Source organism: Lonchura striata, chromosome 1, assembly GCF_050655825.1.
Source record: "Lonchura striata isolate lonStrDom1 chromosome 1, ASM5065582v1, whole genome shotgun sequence".
In the NCBI taxonomy this organism is placed as follows: Eukaryota; Metazoa; Chordata; class Aves; order Passeriformes; family Estrildidae; genus Lonchura; species Lonchura striata.
In genome coordinates this window covers 109,009,741-109,031,324 of record NC_140703.1, presented here as the reverse complement: position 1 = coordinate 109,031,324, position 21,584 = coordinate 109,009,741, and the positions used below count along the sequence as shown (strand labels likewise).

Here is a 21,584-nt window from a genome sequence, read left to right as displayed (position 1 = left end):
CCCTGGCATTAGTTCCCATGCCGGCTGGGTGAAGTGAGGATCCCTCTCCCTGCCTCTCCTGCCCGGGGACCCGGGGCAGCCAGCCCTGCCCTGCCAGCATCCCCCCTGGGCACTGCTGGGCTGCTGCAGGGACACAGCTGGGACCAGCCTCATCCAGCCAAAGCCACCGCAGCAGCAAAGTTGGGATATACTTTGCCGAGAAATATTTTGCTGTTGATTTCTTTTTCCTCTGTTTTGTGGAGAGATTTCATGTCTGCTCACATGCTTTGGTATGAGGAAGTGGAAGATGATTGTAAGTATGAACAGATTGACATAATTTATCACAATATTCACTTTGACAGAGCGGTGTAGTGCTGCACAGCCCACTAACAGCATGCATTTTTAAATGTTTGTTTTCCAAGTCCAAAGGAGGAGAGGACCTGAGGGGGAAAATAAAATGATTTTTTTTTTTGTCTCTAATAGGGGGCTAATATCCTTTACATTATATATAAAAGAAGTCATGCTGAAAGAGTACCCAGCTCCCCTTTGAAGAAAAATAACACATTTCTTTCTGAAGTTCAACAGTTATTAAAGTATGGGGTTTAAAAAGAGAGAATTGAGGAGACACACCAATACACTTGAAAAAAAATAGCATCATTATTCTAATAATTTGGCAACACATCAAAGGAGTAATCAGGTTCTTTGAACTTTAATGGCATATGCAGTTTCATTGCCTAATATTAACTTACAGAGTAAGAGGGCTCTTCTCTGGTTGCTGAACTGTCTGGTGTCAGCTGAATGAGGGGGTGTCAGTTTAATTCGGGGCTAGCAGCCGCCGAGCTCTCCCATGTGCTTCCCAGAAAAAGAAAAAAAAAACAAAACAAAACCCAGGCATCTTTTCCAGACTTGCACTTCTTGTCAGTTAAAACGAAACTCTATGTGCAATATGAAGAAAAACAGAGGATGCCAAAAGCAGGAGAATGAAGAGAGCCAAGAATGAAAGAATGACAGAGAGTTTTAAAATCCATTTACCATACTCCCAGATGATCTTTCTTCTTCCTTCCCCACCCAGGCTCTCAGAACAGATTGTGCCAGTGAAAAAAAAAGTGTTGTCAATGTTGTCTGGACATAGACTGTGGTCTCTGCCCCCTGTTTTATAATGTATTTTGGCTCTTCCACTTTCAGCTTAATCCTCTATCTTTATAATAAGAGAATTTTTGTTTTTCTCTATTTTCTGATCATAAAAGGCAGGGAAATACATACATGTTGTCATTTATCCCCATAGCATATAGTGGACTGCATAGTCCATGGGATGAAGACAGTCTCAAAATAAGATTAAATTTTTATATGTGTGACAGGAAGGAAGCTTAAAACAGAAAATTTCAAGGTGTGGTGTGGTCTTGTGCCATATTTGCTTTCACTTTTTAAAAGATGGACTCAAACTTTATTTTTTTGTGCAATAAATATTTTCCAGACAGTTTTGTACTGTTTAGAGAACTCCTTCAGTAATAACACCTTTTACTCATTGACACAGTCTAGAAGTTCAAGTAAGATAGAACAGGGAGATCAGAATTATCACATACTGAATAATTATGAGAAAGTTTTCTTAACCTCTGAAAATGTTGGAGTGCAGGTGCAAAGAGGAAATGTCTCGGGTTTCTTCTGAGAGGCATTAGTCCTGGCTAGCAAGAGGATTCTTTGGAGAGGAATAAGGATGATTTGTTTTCTTCACTTTTCTATATACTCCCTTTCCAAGGGAAATCAAAATATTAGACCAGATTTTTTCCTCAGTCTTGGGGAAGAGATAGTGCTGCAAGGAAAGTTGGGCAGGTGCTTGCTAAGTAAGGGGGAAAGATATTTACTTCTGTAAGTTGTAATTTCACTCTGGAAACATAGGAGATTAGTAGATGAAAGAAATAAAAAAAAATTAGTTGTGATAGAGGTTTTGTAAAATATAATAGAAACCAGAGTTGCATCTAGCAGATGAATAGCATTCATGACAAGATCCATTAAATCACTTGCAAAATTATGTTATGTAACTGTGTCAATATCTAAAATGAAAGGGTGATGTCCTAGCACTTCTTGAGAGTTATTTAGCTGAATGGATTTCCTCATCTGTGTCCTCACTTTTTTAAAGACCATGACATTTTTCTTTATATAATTTTCTATAATATTTTCAAGGGGGTTTTTATAGCTTTATTTAATTAAAAATGGAAAAAACTGTATCTGCATTTTGTGACAAGGTGTGCCCAAAGTAATGTTAAAAAATTTGTTCACTGCCTTCACTCAGGACATGTCACATCTCCTACTTGTTGTTTGTGCTTCCTTTGCTTCTCTTTCTATATTGGATGAAAACCTTATGCTCTTAAAGGTGACAGTGGTCACTTACACCTTTGTATTTTTTTGAAATCCATCCTTTCTCTTTTCTTGAGGGCCCCTCTTCAACCCTTCATCCACCTCTGCACTCACCTCTTCCATTTTGTATTCTGTTCTCCCCCGTGCCACAGCAGTAAAGACAGGTTCTTCACTCCCTGTGTCATCTCACTTTAGCTGAGAATGACCTTTGTGAAAATACAAAGGTATTTATTCATTGCCAAGGGCTTTGCTTTCTTTCCTGAGCTGTTCAGTGTTTACTTCTTCCTGAGCCAGACTGGAAACTCCTTAGGGCAGCGGCTGTCTCTTCCTCAATTTCTGCAGAGTCTTTGACAATGGCACCTAAATAATAAAGTGGTGGGGAAATGAGATATCATAAATTTCATTTTGTTTTAATTAAGATGAGATTACTGAGAACTTCATTTCAGAAGTCAGTCTCCCTAGGGGATTCAGTATCATATGCTGTATTTCTTCCTTCTAGCAGATATAATCCTGTGTCCTTATTTTGACATGGAACCAAATTCTGCTTGCAGTCACACACAGGCATCCTCTTTCTCTGCTTGGATTTGCACAAAGTACTGACTAAAAATAGAATTAATCATCCAGCATGGAAAAGAAATTAATCCTGTGTGAAATTCGGTGGCCACAAGGGGTCTCTTAGAGGATGCCGTGGATGTTCCTCAGCCGGGGTCCATCCAGGTTCACACCTCAGCCCAGATCAGAAATTTCTGAAGTGAATTCCCAGATGTCAGATTCCCTGCTGTGCACCAGTGCCCAACCCAGAGGATGTGCCCTGCATCCTTTTTGGAGGAGGCTGACTCAAAGGCAGGCTGTGAGTCTGGCTGGTGGGCACAGGCTCACAGAGGGTGTGTGGGGCACACTGCAGCTGGAATGGGGCTGCAGAAGCTCCTGCAGAAGGAGCCCTGTGACACACACACGCCTTGCAGGGGAATGCTGGCCTGGCAGGCTCCTCCTGATGGGCCACATGATCTGCTGTGGCCCAAGACAACCCAGGCAGGTAGGAGGAGCATGGCAGCAAACTTCTTTGGATCTTGGCTGTAAGGAGAGAGCTTCTTGGAAAGCCACACCCTAGCTCATGCAGGAGGGTGCTTTGTTCTGTCTGCTCCTACCTTGGTGTCTGCTCCCTCATCCTTGGTCCTCTGGCTGCCCATGGGCATCACAGCTGCCCACAGATCCCTCCAACGCAGTTATTGATCAGGGGAATGTATTCAAAGACTGTGAGTCTAAGAGCATGCTACATACTGTGAAAATAGAAACTTTTAAAAGGAAACAAGTAAATTATTTTACTAATAAGTTGCTGACAAGATCACATTATTTATTACTGAAAAGGTACCATATTTGTAGAAAAAGGTTAACCATTTGACTAATAATGTGAAATTATTCAAACCAAATTGTCCAAGAGGTTAAGTGTTTTTAAATGATCTCCAGAGGAAACAGGATTAGACTCATATATTTTTGTCATGGATTACTGTGAGACAAAATCATATTGAATGGTATTTTGAATGAAGCAGCTCAATATGAAAGAGCTGACTTGTTGATTTTCACAGTACATTTTCAATTAAATGTTACCCCAAAGCTTAATTCTCATTTAGGAGGATAACCATTGTACTGTGTTATAGCAGTTGCTGGATAAAGATTTCTTAATAAATTTAGTGGAACTTTGTAACATCACATTGCTGTCGCAGGATATGCACTTGTGGTAATACCATATCACTGTCAGGGGAAGCACAACAGCACTGGGAATTTTAAATAATTGTGCCTTATCAAAGACTGAGCTTTGTGGAAAGCAGGAATAATGGTTAGTGGAGTGTGGCTTTCCAGAGCATCTTGCCAACTGTGCTGCACAGAGGAACAAGATCCTTCATCTTCCCAGAAAAACACGTGGAGCAAAGGAGTTGTTTGGGTTCAGAGCACTTGCTGCAGAGACCACGGAGACTTCCCTTCCAGGTTACTTACCACATGTGCAACAAGTCAGAACATTTTAAAATATGTGTTCTGAGAGACAGATAAGCTGCATTTTAAGAAAGTCATAAACTTTCTTGGTTCTTCTTGCAAGTCGTATTATGGAATATTATTTACATCATGAGGCTGATACTATTTCAGAGATTTTTTGGTCCTTTCTCTAATTCTGTGTTTTTGAAATATCCATATCTATCTGTTGTTTTTTTTTTAATTGTATGCAGTCTTTTATTCTGGAAAGCAAATATAGTTTTTTAAATATTATGAGAATGTGTAGGAGAAAGAAATAGTATTGTGTGAGCAGAAGCATATGTTCTTATAATTTTGGATATGTTCATACAGGATAACAGTTAACATGCCAGATTTATACTTAATTTCTTTCTTAAAGAATTTTTAAGGGATTATTATCTTCAGCAGAAAGAAAGTAGCATAATTCCAGTGATAATAAAATAAGAAGATACAGTTGTAAAATTTTCCTCAAAGAAATCATAACAGAAGTATGTTAGTCCTAAAGGCGTGTGTGTTTTTTTTTTCCCTAGAGTAGTTTTCTATGAAGTAGCATAAGGATTTTAGGGTTCCTTAAAAAAAGAAAAAAAAAAAAAAAAAGCTTAAAAGGCTTCAGTGTGTAGAAATGACCTAAATGTTGATCCAGAATATCACATTTTGCTTAGCTTGCCTTTGCTAAAATCTTTGGCAAGAACTCTGGGGACCTAGAGGTATTGCAAGCACCCCAGAATGAGAGAGAAGATGAGTTTTAGTCAGGTTAATCAAATCTTTTGTGCCTGTTTCTTTAAACCAGTTCATTCCTATGGATGCCAATAAAGTCTGAGAAAACTCTGTGTCTCTTGGCCTTCAGAAGTGGCCCAGTAAAAACAGAAATGCCAGCATCTGATATTTTTAATGTAAACTTGGAAAGAAGATAATGCATGCTGGATGAAGTTTACAGCATTGTTCAGCTGGACACATCATAACCTGTATTTTTTATGAAGTGTGAAAGTTGTTATCCCATGTGAGAAATCAGCTACACTGGGTGCAGGAGCGTGGCCATGAGCACAGGATGCCCACAGGAGATTCTCCCTGTCCGACCACCCCAGGGCTTGCCATGCTCTAAAATTGGTGCCTGCCTACATGGCAGAGCATCTGCATGCCTGCATGCTGGTTGGAACAGGAAATTATCCTCAGGTATGCCTTTTAATTCTCTGTAGCACAGGGAATTGAGGGAATTTAAAGGGTGATTGGAATTGGACATTTCTGCCTTTTTATTCTGAAAGATACTTTGATTAAAGTGTTGAAAAGCCCAGCTAATGGAGGTGTTGCTGCTATTTCAGATATACAGAGTATGAAATTTGAAGGCAAGCCAAATCACAATGTAACAGAATAATGATGTCCTTGGTTTATTTTTTACTTGGTACATTCAGGTTTTGATTGGATTGTAAGTGAGGCAACAGTTTTCTCTCCCAGAAATCACTGCTAGTCCTTGGAGGTTTTGCAGCCTGTTGTCAGAGCAGAAGCATTTCCCTGTGAAGGTCATGGACTGCAGTGGCTGGAGAAAACTGAGGGGTGGGAGGGGAAGAAAAGGAAAGGAAAGGAAAGGAAAGGAAAGGAAAGGAAAGGAAAGGAAAGGAAAGGAAAGGAAAGGAAAGGAAAGGAAAGGAAAGGAAAGGAAAGGAAAGGAAAGGAAAGGAAAGGAAAGGAAAGGAAAGGAAAGGAAAGGAAAGGAAAGGAAAGGAAAGGAAAGGAAAGGAAAGGAAAGGAAAGGAAAGGAAAGGAAAGGAAAGGAAAGGAAAGGAAAGGAAAGGAAAGGAAAGGAAAGGAAAGGGAAAGGGGAAAGGGGAAAGGAAAAGGAGGAAAACTTGTTTATTGGTCCTAACCAGGTACAGCCTTCTCATAAGAAACATTTCTGAAGTGAAATCTATTACTGCTTTGACACAGCTTGCAATCTGTGAATGGTATGTATATCAAAGAAGTTTAGAAATCTGAGGTCTCTGTTCATCTGTCCTAAGCCTCTCCCTGCTCATCACATACAAATGCTTCAATACCCTTCACCTTATTTTCTCAGTGTTGGTTCCCTCCCCCCCCCCCCCCCCCCCCAGTATTTTAAAATTTTTGTTTGGAAAAGACTCTTCATGAAGTATTTCACTCTGAACAAACCACAAAGCCTCCTAGCTGTTGCTAAGATTGAGGAAAATTAATGCAAGCACTGTATTTTCCAAAACATTAATAACATTAAGTAGTTAGCATTGTTGGAGGTGTAAAAGAGCACCTCATGAAGTTACTGGGTGGTGGATTTTCTGTGACATGTTCTGATGTAAATGTCTGATGCTGTTGATAGCAATAACTGGGAGTGTTTGTTCCCATTTCCTTGATTCAGGGAAAATGCTGTTAGACATAAAGCTATCCTGTCACATTCCTGGGCTTAGAAAGTAGGAGTTCCCAGCCCTCCCTGGCTCTCTAATTCATTCTAAAGCTGATCAATAATAAGAAAGGAAAACATAAGCAATTGTGTTTGGGCTGGGGGGACCAAGAGGGACAGAGGCTCTCCTCACTGCAGAGAGATCCAGGTGGGATTAGCCAGAAGCAATCCTGCCCAGTTAATGAGGACACCTGCTCATCAAAATGAAGGGGAAGAGGAAACTGAAAAGTTACAAACCTGTGGTGGACTTGTGGACATGATGTGTACAGGCTTATTAACTCAAAAAACCCTCAGTTTAGTGTTTTTTTGTGCTGCTTTTAATGAAGATTTTAAGAAACCTCAAATTATTTTGCACTGGATTTCAGGAATACAGCAGTATTTATTTTATTAATTTGACTTTATTTACTGTTGACCTATTCTTATCATGTGATTTAATACATATTTTATTCCCTGCCCCACCCTTCCAAGCCCTGCCAACCATGCTGGAAATAGAGATCAGTATATTTTTACACCAAATTCTAAGATCACATTTATAAATGTTTGGTTGGCTGATGGTTACTCACACTCCAAAAATGTAGAAGATCCAGATTAAAGTGTTTGTTCTGCTTATACTCTGTTTACAGAGGAGAAAGTTTTGGTTGCATTGGATGTTGAATGGAAATCAAAGGTGAAGCCAAGTAACTTCTCACAAAAACGAATTCTTGTTTTCTCGCCAAAACATGAGAACAGTTCCTTTTATAGTAGTCTGTAAAGGACAAGCGTGTTGTAGGCTTCATTCTGACCTTTCTGGTCTTCCTAATAATTAAATAAATCAGTTTTAAAAGCTCTAGCAAGAATCATGGAGGGAAATTAAAACTGTGAAATAAAGGGTGGATTATAGGAGCAGATATCTAACAGTAGAATGAAAAACACTTACTGTAAACAAAAAAAACACTATAAGCATATTTATATTTTTAAATAAATCATTATAAATCTGAAATTCTTTTCCTGTAATTGTTTAAAGTTCCATGATACCTATATCCTTGCCTACAGGATGGCTCAGTGATACTAGCATAGATTTGACAGAGGTTGCTTGCATCAAGATGCTTTCTAGAGGGCATGTAAGGAGAACCTGTACTTAGTTATATCAAATTCCTCAATTAGGAGTAGAAGTTATCCTCAGTGAAGTAGTGTTTCTGTCCCGATTACCTGATTGATGTAAAGCTTCAGAGAATGTAAGTTGAGGCACATTTTTGCCTTGGGACAGGAAATCTATTGGATTATGTTGTCCATCTCTATTTCCTGTTCAAAAAAAAGGCATGTCTTTACAGAATCAATTCAGAATTACTGCTGGGTTTAGCACAGTTGCTAACTTAATAATGTTTTTCAACTGTTACAGCTAAAAACCATAATTGGAAACATTTTATGTTTCTTTTGAAAGAAACTGGATGACAGTGAACATTCACCCGTTCATCTTGTAAGGACAAACCTATTTTTCTTGGGGAATAGTAGCTGAATTGTGAAGCCCAAACTCTTTCCACGAATACTGTTGTCAGCTCTCTTATTTTCTCTTTAGTCCATTTGCTGTTTTTCCATTTCTCTGAGTCATCCACATCCATTGCTGTACTGCTTTAGTTACTTTAAATAAGCCCTTTCCTCCACCAAGAAGGCTTGCTAATTATTGCATGTTATCTTAAGCTGATTTAACAGTCGTTTTGCCAACTCCTTGCAGCTGCTGCTACTGCTGAATTGATTCATTTTGCACTTGACATGTTGCAGGCAAATGTGAAGCAAAGTTTACTTGACCAATAATCCCCCCCTAAATGAAGGAAGGATGTGATTTGAACAAGGACTTGTTCAAAATGTGGACAGAGGTTCTTTTTTTCCTAAACCTGCCAACTGTAGGCACCAAGGTTATTTGCTTCTTATCTGTTAAATTCTTATCTAGAAAGTGAAAAATGTCTTAGCCTTAAATAGTAACCAAGGAATTAATTTTTTCCAGGTGCAATAAGTCAATCTTTGGAGGCTTTTTTTGATGGATTATTAGTTCCTAAGAGGTGTTGTGTCTGTCTTGGAGTGCTTCCAGAAACTGTTGCTCAGCCTGTAAACTGATGATATTTCACAGACTCGCAGAGCAGCCGAGGCTGGAAGATGCCTCTGGAGATCATCTACTCTAATTACCTGCTCAGAGCAGGGTCAGTGAGTGCAGGTTGCTTGGGGTAATGTCAACTTGGGTTTTAAATATCTCCAAGGATGGAGACTTCACAGCCTGTCCAAGCAACTGACTATTCTCACAAAAATCTATTTTGCTTCTTAAGTATCTATTGAATTTCCTCTATTTCAGTTTATGCCTATTGTCTCTCGTTCTGCCAGTGAGCACCAAAGAGTCTGTCTGCTCTGTTCCCTCCCATCCAATATTTAGTTACTGATAAAATCCCCCTGAACCTTCACAGCTCTCAGCTGAGCAGTCCCAGCTTGCTCAGCCTTTGCTCATCTGAAAGGTGGTCCAATCACTTCACCCTTTCTTTGTGTCCTTTCGATGGATTCACTCCAGTGCATCCTACTGGGGAGCCCAGCACTGGAGTCAGGGTTCCAATTTTGTCTGACCAAGGTTCAGCAGAGAGGAAGGATCATCTCCCTTATCCTGCTGGAAACAGTCTGCCTGATGCAAACTAGGATAACATTTGCCTTCCGTGCTGCAAGGGCACATTGCTGGCTCATGCCCAACTTCGTGTCCACCAAAACCATTTCTGGAAAGCTGTTTTCCAGCTGTTTGTTCCCCAGTTTCTACTGGCCCATGTAGTGGTTCCTCCCTCTGTGCAGGACTTTGTATTTCCTCTTCCTGAGCTGCACAAGGCTCCTGTCAGATTCTTGGACAGATTTTTTACAACCAGCTCCAAAACTGAGCCCAGCAGTTTGCTAGTTTTCAATACACCCCACTGGCCACTTAGTCCATTACTAATCCCCCAAACCAGGATTTTTTAAATGAAAATGTTATAGGAGACAGTGATAAAAGTCTTACTGAAGTCAGGATAAACAGCATCAAGTGCCATACCCCCCTCATTGAGCCAGTCATCTCTTCACTTTCCTTTGTAAAACCATGCTGTCTACACTCCCAGTCAGCTCCTTTTCTTTTCTTTCGTATGCTAGGACATGATTTCAAGGATGATTTGCAGGATTTTCGGAGGATTTGCTTCATTGCTTTCCCAGGTTCCCCAAATATTCTTTGCTTTATTTAGAAATAAATGTCATTTACTTTCTTCCTCTTCCTCCAGAGCCTTCCACAATCACAAAGGCCTCTCTCAAATAATCAATAGTCACCTTGCAGTGACTCTGACCAGCTCTTTCAGTGCTTTTGTCTGCCAGCAGCCTATCTGACTAGTGTGGAACGTGGCTTTAAAGAGAGATTTGGGATCTTTCATGCTCTGTTGATGCCAGGTTTTTGCAGGGTGTGCACACAAAACATCAAAACTGTCCATATTTGCCTGTGCCCCCATATTATAAACTAGCTGCAAATCAATTTAGTCTTTCAGGATGTATTCATCGGAATTCTAGCTATCAGAACATCCGTTTACTTGAAAGCCAATCTAGTTAAATTAATATGTAGTTTAGAATGTCCATTATTTTTTAAAGTTATTCAAGTTAAACACTCCTTAAATATATGCAGCAAACACCTGCAGTAGTATCAGCATATTTTTGAAAGCTATTTAAAAATTAGAAGTTAGCAAAGTGTCTAAGGTAGTACTTTAATTTAATTTGGATTCTCTGAATATATGGTTATTATTTTAGAGACTTGTTGCAAACTTACTCTGAGTGCAAAATTTTTTTAAAAAGCCTGAGAGACATTTAGTTTATATAGATTTGAACATGTTGAGATTTTATTTTTGATGTCTTTAATACAAAATCAAAGGAATAAATGTAAGCTCTTTAAAATACTTGTTGCCTTCCAAATGAATGCTGTTATTGACTGTACAGTCAATGTGTCTCTCATAAAAGTACTGTGGTTAACTTTGCCACTTTAATCTAGGATGAATATAAATTCTGTTTATTCCATTTTTCTCTGTATCTGTCTTATGTTTGGGTAATTTATGTTGTTATCTTCTGTTATTATAGCAAATTCAGTATGCTTCCTGATTATTTTCTAGTAACAAGAAGCAATCAGTGTTTTTAATAACTAATAAGAGATGTTGATTATTTTTTTAGGGTATATTCATTCATGTCACCTGAGATATAATCCCTATTTTTAATGTTATATTAATTTGTTAAAGTGCAGCAAAGAATTAGCTGCCTTTTGAGCTCTTAAGCAGCACATCATGTTCCATTCCAATGGGAAAGGCTCCCAGTTGGGAACCTATTAGAAACCTGAGGACTCTTTTTGGAAACTTGTAAGATGTACTTTTATATAACAGCTTTTCATTAAGACAGAAAGTTTTTGAGCCAGAAAGAAAATGTATTGTGCATGTCACAGTTTCCAGGATTCCTTAAGTCAGTATCACTTCTTTGAAAGTTATATTTTGTTTCAGTTTTAGATCAAAGAAATTTGCATCCTCTCTGTTTTGTTTTATTGTAATGCTTTGTATTGTAACTTGCGTCCACTGAAGCCTGTTTTTTGGTCTGCAGCTAAACCTACAGCTGTGACCAGCCATGGGAAATCACTTTTGGAAATCCACTATTTCTTTCTCACATAGAAGCAGCACACCTCTCTGAAATTGCCTGAGTCCTTTTCCAAAGAAATAGCAGGCATTACATTTTATCTTTGATGATTTAGTTTTGTGTTTTCTACACAGTAAAAAACCCTGATTTTTTTTTTCCAATGATCTTTTTGTTTTAGTTTTGTATTATGGTTGTGGAGTTGATTTTTTGGGGGTTTTATGGTGTTTTTTGGTTGTTTGGCTGTTTTGGTGAGAATGTGTTCCTGGGGAGTTGTTGTACCTGAGTCTGGAATGCTCTGAGTTTTTAATGTACTCCTTGTACCATATAGCCTGCAGTGTGCTGTGAAATATAAATGAATATGTCAGCAGCCTGCTTTTTAGATGTGTAATACAATCAGTGGGTCTACAAGCATTAATTGGCTATTAATTGCCAATGTGCTGTGCAAAATTCTGAGGCCCAGATGGGATTATGAATTTGTAATCACTGTAAACAAAAATCTGGTTAGTTTTTAGTCAATGAATTTTAATACTGAAATTAGGTTGGCAGAAGAGAGCAAGGATGTATTTTCTGTATGAAAAGAGAAGTTGTCATGGTATAGCCAGGGCTGCAATCATAGCTGAAAATGATCAAAGACATTGCAGGAAAGAATCCTAGAGGTGAGTTTATGAAGCTTCAAGCATCTCATGTGATGGTAGTGACAGTTATTAGCTATTACAGCTGTTGTTGAAAGATCTAGTTATTCTGAAGCATATCACACATGATCTGAGTGGAATGAATTATAAATCGTTCTAATTATTATTGATATGGTATAACAGCTGAAAGTAGTATTTGTGGGAAATCGCATGCACACTTCAATTAGGCTATAATATAAATGCAATTTAAAATGTAACTGCAGATTAAGTGTAACACTCAAGCCTGACTTCACGCAGAGTAACCCTCTTACGGGGCCCTGACTGATAATAATATCATCATTTTTAACAGACAAAAATGTCAGTGCTGCAACCCAGTCAGAACTGCACCAGAAAAATCAGTGAATCCCTTTGTTTCTGTGACTAATGCTGTCAGTATCCCAGTTTTCCTTATGACCAGAATCTTCCTGCCTCAAGATTTCTTTATGGAGGCCAGGAGGACAGAGCTGGCTTTCAATGCAATTCAAACACTAGTGGGGCAACTTGCACGTTCAGTTTGTATGGTTAATTATTCATGCATTCATATCTTCTGATATTTGCAATAAAATAAATGCATTTGTATATTTACAAATTATTTATGAGGTTTTCCTTTGATGATACAAATACCACAGTAAGTGTAGCATCCCTGAGAAGCAGGGGATGTTGGGGACAGTAGGAACTGATGAAAAAAGCAGAATCAGGAGGGTTGTTTGAAGCTGAACTTCAAACATGTGGGGATGTAGGGCAAAGGGAGAGAAGTCATCCAGAACACAGCCAGAGAGGTTTGGAGGAAAGATCTGAGATGCATTTCAGCCACAGAGCTCTGCCAATATAATGCATGCCAGTGAAGAGTTTGCATGAGAATGTAAGGTGAAGAAAACCCTATAGAAATACGAGCAGGAGTAACAGATCTGGGAGTTCATTTTAACTCTCTTTACTTCTCATTTGTATCTTTGTGTCACCATGTCTACTCAGGCTGGTTGGCAGGTAGATTTGCAAGACCATGCTGCTGGAGTTACAGCTTTCACAAAAGGGAGTATGGTAACAAGGATGAGAAAGCACAGGTCTCTCACTCAGAGCCCTTTCTAGTTCTCCTCCCTTTCCCTCCCTGACAGGTCTTCTGTATGTCACTTCACCCCATCCCCTTATAATCTAAATCATCTTGTTCTTTGTGTACAATAAACCACATGCTTGCTTATGCAGCATGGTATAAATTACAGATTACGCTAAATTGTGATGGGTTCAATTAATCACAGACTAAGTTAATTTAGACCTCACACTGGAATATCTGTATTATACATCTTCAACTTGAGCTTCATTTGTGGTCAGGAAGGACTTGCTATGGTCTCGTTTGTTCTCACTGAAGCTCAGTCTCCAGCACTGGTGCTCTTCCAGGTATTACCTTTGGGTCTCTGTGGGGTTGGGCACATCCACCCCATGCACCAAAGGCTGAAAATCCCAGAGGGAAGGCTGCTGCTCAGACTGGGGCTGAGGACACAGCCTGAGAGGCCCACACACTTCTGAAACAGAGATCTATTCACTGGAGGCTTGAGGGAGGGAGAAGGAATGTCTCAGCTCTGTGGGGCCAAAGCTGCTGGAGGTGCTTCAGGACTGCTCCCATTATCCATTGTTTGAGTCGTCTTGCCCATAAACTGCTTTGCCAACTTCAGGGCACTGGCCCTCTTTTGCCAATTATTTTGTCATTATTGTCCTTTTGCCCTCCTCCTCCCACTTCCCTGTAAAAAAATTAGATTCAATTTTTACATATTTTGAATAAAAAGGTTATGGGGCCTGTTATGGCTTGGCACAAAAAATAAGCAAATTGAACTGGGCTTGGCTTCCTTTGCCCACATGTTTTGGGACTGCTGTTAACTGCCCTGCTAAGTGTCTTTCTTCTCTCTCTCTCTTTATTGTCAGGAACTGGAGCTTTTGAAGTAGTAACATGGTTTACTGTGACTACTGATATTGAATCCCTCTCTTCCTTTTTCAGACAGCCTCCTCATTACTGCTAAGAAATGTCCCAGCAGTTACAATGCCAGTTTTGATCCTGAATCACCAGCATGATACACTAATCCCTTCACCCTGTCTGAAAGGATCTTATTCCCTTTCTGCTTTTGAAAAACTAACACCACAAGGGAACAAAACAGAAAAAGATCCTCTCTGATGGACTTTTAATCATCAGGCAACAAACAGGAGTTACTGTTTATTTTATTTCCATGATTGATAATATTGCTAAAATTGCTAATTGATAATATTGCTAAAATGACTCTTGCCATCTATATTATTCTACCATTTATCTCATAAGAACACAAATTTATGGTATAGCTCATTCTTTGAGCCAAGAAAAATAAGCAAAGTATTTCTCATAATGGGGTGGGAAAGACTCCTCAGTATTGGCTTTGCAGACTTTCCAGTGTCTTCAACTGTGAGCCAATTTTGTTTTACAGTAAATCTCTTCTCCCAGAATAATTCCTTAACTGACCATATAGATTTAATCCCCTTTTGATCCTTGACAAAAACTCCTATCTCTTTTTCTTAGGAATCTTCAATTTCTTTTACTGTGTTTTCAGTGTTCCTTTTTGCTATTTACTTGGATACTGAAGAAACAGGTGATAGAGAAAAATAGAAATTTCTCCTATATACCCAATGTGCATTCTCAAGTGCGAGAAGATATTAGGGAAAAAATGCTTGGATTTCCCAGTGTTTTGAAAACATTATATGGTGTATTTTCCTAGAGAAAGTGGAAAATTCAGTATGGCTTTCATTTTTAATGTATACTACCTTTAGTGTTAAAATTCTATGCAGTATTTATAAGCTTACAAGACTTTTCACTTGGCCATTTACTGTTAAACTTCATTCAGTGCAGCTTTTCTAGTTTATTCATGTGCCTAAGCTGAGTACAACAATCCTGTGTTCAGACATTTGATAACAACTTTAAGTCATACTGTGGAGAGCGTCTGTGATGATTCTCTCTCCTTGTCTTGAAGCTTGTAGAGGAAGTGATCTCACTGCCTGTTCAAAATTGCTATTATTTTCCTCCCATTAGGTCCTTAAAACTGCACTGTAGTCCCTTTATACTCTTGAGAGCCTCCAAGTCTGCTGGGAATGTGATGTTGTGATAATCTGCAAATATACCCTTGGCTGATAACTTTTCCATTCAGTATAGCTGCTAGAGCATGAGGCTCACTGGCCTTTCCAGCCCACTTCAGAGTTTGCCATGCCTTGAAGAACTGTTCACACTCAGGTCTTTAGAGATGACTTCTGGAGGCATCTCAGCCAACAATTGTTCTGTGCAATTTGATTCTGCAATATCCATGGTATAGAATTTCTTTTGCCATTTTTCCTCTCACTAATCCATTCTCTATTACATATTTTGATAATATAGAGCATTCTGAATCTAAGATAAAAGCACTTTTCCCTTTTTTCTATCTGCCCTACAAATGACTCAAAAGGTACTTGCAGCTTAACAATCTTCCTGATTTAGAACATCAAACTTGCAGAAGATTTGCACTGAGGTTGTGTGTAGCTCAGTCAGGAACTGATTCAAATATGCATTTGATAATCATGGATTCACCCTTTTCTTGTTAACAAATACAGGCTTCATCCAAAATTTGAGGAGTGGTTTCAAGAACTATGTCACAAATGTGTTATTCTCAATATTGTATAAGCATGCTACTTAACTCAGCTTAACTTTGCCTCTCATGATTTCCCTGACCAATATTGGAGTTTGTTTAGGCATCTTTAGAGAATTTAAATAATTCCACACAGAATTTAATATAGTGTGGACATGTGTATATTTTGTGTAATATAAAATAATGTAAGAGAGAAATTATTTGAATATAGGATGCTGTCCTTTTACTTAAAACTAGTCCATAGTTAATTACGAATTAAGAAAAGCCTAAAATCACATCAATAGAAAACTGTAGGGACCTGCACTGAGTGCAAAATTGTATTTTGCCTAGTGATGAAAGTTGAAACTACTGTACTAAATAGCCACAAAAATGGTAAGAAGGGATCCAATTCCTGTCTAATAGATAGTTAAGAAGAAAATTATGTCAGACTCTTTTCAGGGATTTACAGAGAAAGGATGAAACCAGTTTCTGAAATTGAAATGTTGACAAGATACTAAGAATATTGGTTTTTACTATGGGTGTCATCAGTGAGGCAGAGGGGCTGTAGAGTCTCCTCCTGTGGCAGGATTCCCAGCTCAATTGGACACAGCCCTGAGTTTCTTGATCTAGCTCTGGAGAAGGCCCTGCTTTGAGGACAGTGCTGATCTAGATGGCCTTCCTTGTAGCCCATAATATTCTATACCTATACATTTGCTTTACAAAGAATGTCCTAATCATATTTAATTTAGAACAGAGTTATAACACCACACATTTTCTAAAAAAAAAAAAAAAATGCACTGAAAACTTTAATTTGGAAGCATTTTATATTTTATTTTATGTTATTTTATGTTATTTTATTATTTTTTTTCCGAAATATGTGGGGTTTGCTCATCAGCATCTCCCTAGGAACTACTCTGTTAATTCCATTTCATATTTAACTTCATTTTAGTGAGCCATCATTTTAGCTGGGTATTTCCTCAGTACAAGAGTTCCAGATTGTAGTCCCCTGTAATTGTTAGAACTGCTTTTCAATGATACATAAAGATAATAATAATAATTTCTGAACACAACAATCTAATCAAGAGTGAGCCTTGACAAGTTCAGATCTATTATTTCATGGCATATGGGACAGAAGGCTCTTTATTCCTCTTGTTGCACATAAATTATGCTCAAAGCTCTGCATAGCTGTTTGTCTCAATCTATGGGCACTGCTCAGAACTTTTCAGAATAGTTTCCACTGCAGAGAAGTAAAACAGCTTTGACCTGGATTAACTGGAGCATATAGTCCTAATGAGCCAGATGGATCAACATTCCTGTGCTGCAGAAATGATAGTTACAATGTTTTCCACAATAACCCAGCAGTTGCCTTGGTTTTATTCTCAATAAAAAAACAATGTTAATCTTGGTCCATAATGGTTAAGCAGTGACTGCTGCGAGGCATTTCCTTTGCATAAACCTTATCTTACATCATTGCAAATTTTTCAGGGAGGATCCAAAGCTGGAATGCTGAATGAGGTTTCTCCCTGTGACTCTGAATGAGGACAATATCTGCCAGCTAGCTCTAAACTGGGTAAAGCATCTAAAGAAGAACACTGCCACATAACTCTTTGATGTAGGGGGTATAGAAGATTTTATTTTGTTCACATCCCCTGTGCACAAAGCAGGCAAAGGTCAGAGAAACTGCTCTTGGGAGTGCATCAGGCAATAAGTTGTAGAGTTCAACACTGAAGATCCCAGCAGTTCAGCATCCAAGTGTAGGGAAACTTTCTTTGTGGACATATCTGGTCTGCAGGCTTTTCTGGCTGGGCAGAAGACAAGCGCAGAAGTCCCTGCCCAGCACAGTGAAACAAAATCTCAGTGATGTGCCTCAGACAAAATGTCCAGGCTTTGAGTGCAGCCTAAATTGATGACATTCCCAGCTCAGCTACTTTGTCACCACCCCTCCCACCATCTCATTCAGCCTCAGAGCTTTCCCAGGGACTGACAGCAATGTCACAAAACACGAAAGGATTGGGACGGCTGCTGCTCGCCAGCTGCCCTAACCCAGCTCTGCTGTGAGCCTGCTCTTGTGCCAACTCCTGCCTTGCAAAAGGAGCAGGGAAGTGCTCGTGAAATAGGCTTGTGTTCATTTTGAATAGGTACAGAAATGTTAAAGAGCAAGGAAATATGCTGGAAAGATTGTGTGCATTGGGAGGGAGAGTTATATGCCAAAGGGATTGGGTTCTCCTACTTAAATGCTAAAAGGGAACAAGGCCTATCTCTGTTCTCCAACATAGAATTTCCTGTAAATTCACTGACAAACTGTGAACGATACATAAAGATCTTGTAACTTAATAGCTGGTCTTCCATATTCTCTTTTGACCTTTCAGCTATAAAAGACAATTCCTTAGAGTTTCCAAAAGTACAGTTCATTGCTCTTTGGTTTAGTGTTACAGAGCAAGTATAGTAAGTAACAGACCTTATTACAGTGACTTTTTTTGTCTCTTTGCAAAACCATTATACACCTCTTTGACCTTTAAAAGAAAAAGTGCAAATATGGTTCAGCAAATGTTTCCAGCATTAATTTCTGTTTTTCAGAATTACAAATATGTGGGTCTTAATCCATATGGACTGTATAAAGCCTGTTTTATTCCTTTTTGCTTTACTCATAGTCCCCTTCATCCAATATCCTCTTCTCTAAGTCCTTTTCTCAGTTTGTCCTCTATTGTGACCAGGGAGAAGAAAATACTTTTTACTTTTTTTTTTTTTTTTTTTTTTAATTGTAGAATGTGGGATTATTTGTCAAGAAAATCCAACCCTGTAAATCACAATAAGATAACCATGTAAAATTGATAAGATATTTTCAGTTTTCTACTGCCCTGGGCAACCTATTATCTTTTCCTTTCACTCACAAACTTAAACCTGAAGGTTTTTTTGGGGTTTTTTTTGTTAAGCCTTTCCACTGTTTGATACTGTTTGTTTAGAAAGGAACTCATTGCTATGCAGCATATGTATATGAAGACCAAAGCATTGCGAAATTAATAACAGCAGCAGAAAGAATCATAATATTTTTTTTCATTTTTAAGGAAATGAAATAATTTTCTCCTCAGGGTTGTGACCTTAATAAAACATCACTTAGCTATTTTCCTTTTTTTAGCTTAAAAAAAACCCAAACCAATATTTTGAAAGATACTCAAATATCTTGTCCCAAACCCATAGAAATTGCTAACCACAAATGTTGCATATTACTGTACTCTCATGCACAGATATTTTTTTTGCTTGTGGGGATACATAGGTTTTAAAGATGGGAGCAGGTTACACATTGCTGTCATTGTCTATTAATTATGAAGTTTCATTTTTCTGAAGCCAAAAAGAGCATACATTTCATAAGCACGTGAGATGACACATAAAATCAAAATCATGGGTTATTTTTTAGTGTTTTGTTCAACTCAGTTCTTGAATATTTGGACAAGAACAGTTAGAATTACAGTCACACCACTAGTGGTTTCTCATTTAACTCTTGCTCTGATACAAAGTTTTCTGTTCTCGGTAAAATATCCTCTGCTGGCATGCATGAATATAACTCATTTGATTTTAATTGAGGATCTGGCCCAGGCTTTGATCTCTATTTAGAACTTGTCCAACTTTTCCCTTTATGGCCAACAATGTAGTACCAGATTTCTGCTAGCTGAATACATGAACTATATATATATATAAAGTAACTAATGACCTTTAAATAGCTACCAGTGGACAATTTTTAACTTGTTATAATAGTTTGAAGCTATTTGGATGCCCTGTCCTCACTGCAGAATGCAGCACATTAACATTCCAGAGCCCACAGGAACATTTACTATGAATTGTGGCAGTGTTTTCCTCTGTGTCAGCTTTCAAGCCTTTCACGTAGTAGCTGAGTCCTGGTCTGAGGTACTCCAATGCACAGTGACACTAAGGAACGTTGGCAAAGTATTTCTGTGGACAATATACCACCAGAAATCATATTTCAGCCCCCCTCCACAGAAAAAAAGCCCAAAGCACCTTGGCATCTATGGATTCCCATTGTCAACTGGTGAAATACACTGTAAATGGCAATAGCTGCCTTAAATTTTGCCACTTATACATATAAATACAAAATAAAGTCTACAGATAAATACAAAATAAAGGTTACAGACTAACATTTGGGAGAATGGGAGGGGGAAGCCGATTTCCTGGCATTAGAGTGTTGAAAACAGCATCATGCAGAATGGAAATTTTGTTCTACAAATACAAAGTTGTTAAACCATTGTGAGGAATGACAGGCTTGTTAAGTGGGAGTCTAAAAAAAAACAGTGTAGAAATTGAGTATGGTGGTGTATAGGTTTTGTGTGTACACATTTTGCTGAGCCTGTGGAATGGCAGAGCAGTGAATATGTTTCTTCTTTCCAGTTTTAATTATGTCTTTTTTTTCTGCATACATTAGAGCATAAATTGAGACATATTCTAGAATACAATGTAAAAGGAGATATCTTGAATAAGGAATAAAGGAATAAATAGTTACTCCCCTCAAAATGACCAATATCTAACCTAAAATTTCCAGAGAGATTTTCTAAAGCTTGCTTGAGGTTTTTGAGGAAATATATCAATAGGAGGCTATAATTCTAGAGTTTGATATTATTAAGAAAAGAGAACAAAAAACCAAGCCTCCCAAAACCCCCTTCCTCCAAATCAACTAATGGCTAGTTATTATTTTGTTAGTCTTTTAAGAAGATTTGTTAAGGAAGAGAAGAATTTATTTTGTGAAAGGGATTAATTTTATTTCATTTGAATTGTAGGCTTTAGTTTTGGATTAAAGCTCTGAAAAGAAGTGTTGGCTTTCACCAGCAAGTGACTGCATGTTGGGGGATGATAGAAAAAGTTTTACCTGAAGTGATGGTGTAAGAATAACATCTGAAGTTGAAATTGAAATAAATAGTTCATATATCAGCTTCTCTAGCAGGATGAAGTGTTAAAGTTTTCAGGATTGATATTCTTGGTTGAACAAAAGCTGTGGATACTTATGAGCCTGTATGACATAGCCTGGATTGATCAGGGAGATGACCTTTTCCATGTGAGCTTTTGCAGGTGTCAAGGCTAAATTGCTCCTGATTCCTTCTGTCTAATATTTCTTTCTGTCTGGTTCTGGTACCTCAGAGATGCTTTTGACAGGTGCTGTGATGCTCAGTGAATGTGACAGAATTGAGAAGATTTCAATATGTCCCTTTAGACTCGAGGCCAGACACATGGTGATGACTGAAGACCATGAAATCTCCTTTCCCTTCTCAGGGGCAGTGTGGGAGTGGGTGCTGGCTCTGTGACAAAGTGCCATCGTGTACCATCTCTTACTGCAGCCACTCTATTTTTTTGTTGAAAGTTGGGATTGTTTACAGAAAAATTGAAATGGCTGTATGCTATAGAAGGGCTTTCAAAAAATCTCTAAATCAGGAAGTGGCTTAGTGCATTTTCTCCTGTGTGCTGACTGTGCAGTGTGCAGGTGAAGCTGCTCTTGATGCTGCTTAGTGCATATGCCAGGCTCCTGCTCACAAGGAAAGTGAAACTTGTGTGAGCTCCTCTGCCAGGGATGGTTCATGTCACTCTTCTGGCCCTGAGAGACACAGATCAGCAGTAGCTGGAACTGCAGCAGAGAAACCTGCTCACAGACATTATCTGAACAAATGCATGACTATTTGAGAGTTAGTCTGAGCTTTAACATGTGCTTAAAACAGTGCTTCTCTAGAGAGTCCAAGCCAAAATTGAAGCTGATGGCCAAGTCTGGTGAATTGTATTGCAGTGTTATTGCTGTTTTGCAATGTGTAAAAATAGACACAAGGATCAGAGAGCTTGGTTCCCTGTAGATGAAAGATTAGCCCACTGACAGAGTAATTTAGTTCATAGAATCACAATATTCCATGTGGCCCCTTTGTGTTGCTTTCACAT

General features: G+C 38.5%; 1 protein-coding gene across 15 annotated transcripts in view; it reads left to right on the top strand.

Annotated features, from left to right (window-relative positions):
* DMD (dystrophin) overlaps window positions 1-21,584 on the top strand; it is a 1,148,985-nt gene that overhangs the window by 172,614 nt on the left and 954,787 nt on the right. Inside the window, exon 1 of one of the 15 annotated variants that reach the window (XM_077781658.2) lies at window positions 67-292. The exons of the other annotated variants lie outside the window; for them this stretch is intronic. Coding sequence (XP_077637784.2) covers window positions 250-292 — 43 coding nt within the window. The 5' untranslated portion in view covers window positions 67-249. Of the gene's footprint in view, window positions 1-66; window positions 293-21,584 lie in introns of those variants that run through there. 15 annotated transcript variants of the gene reach the window in all.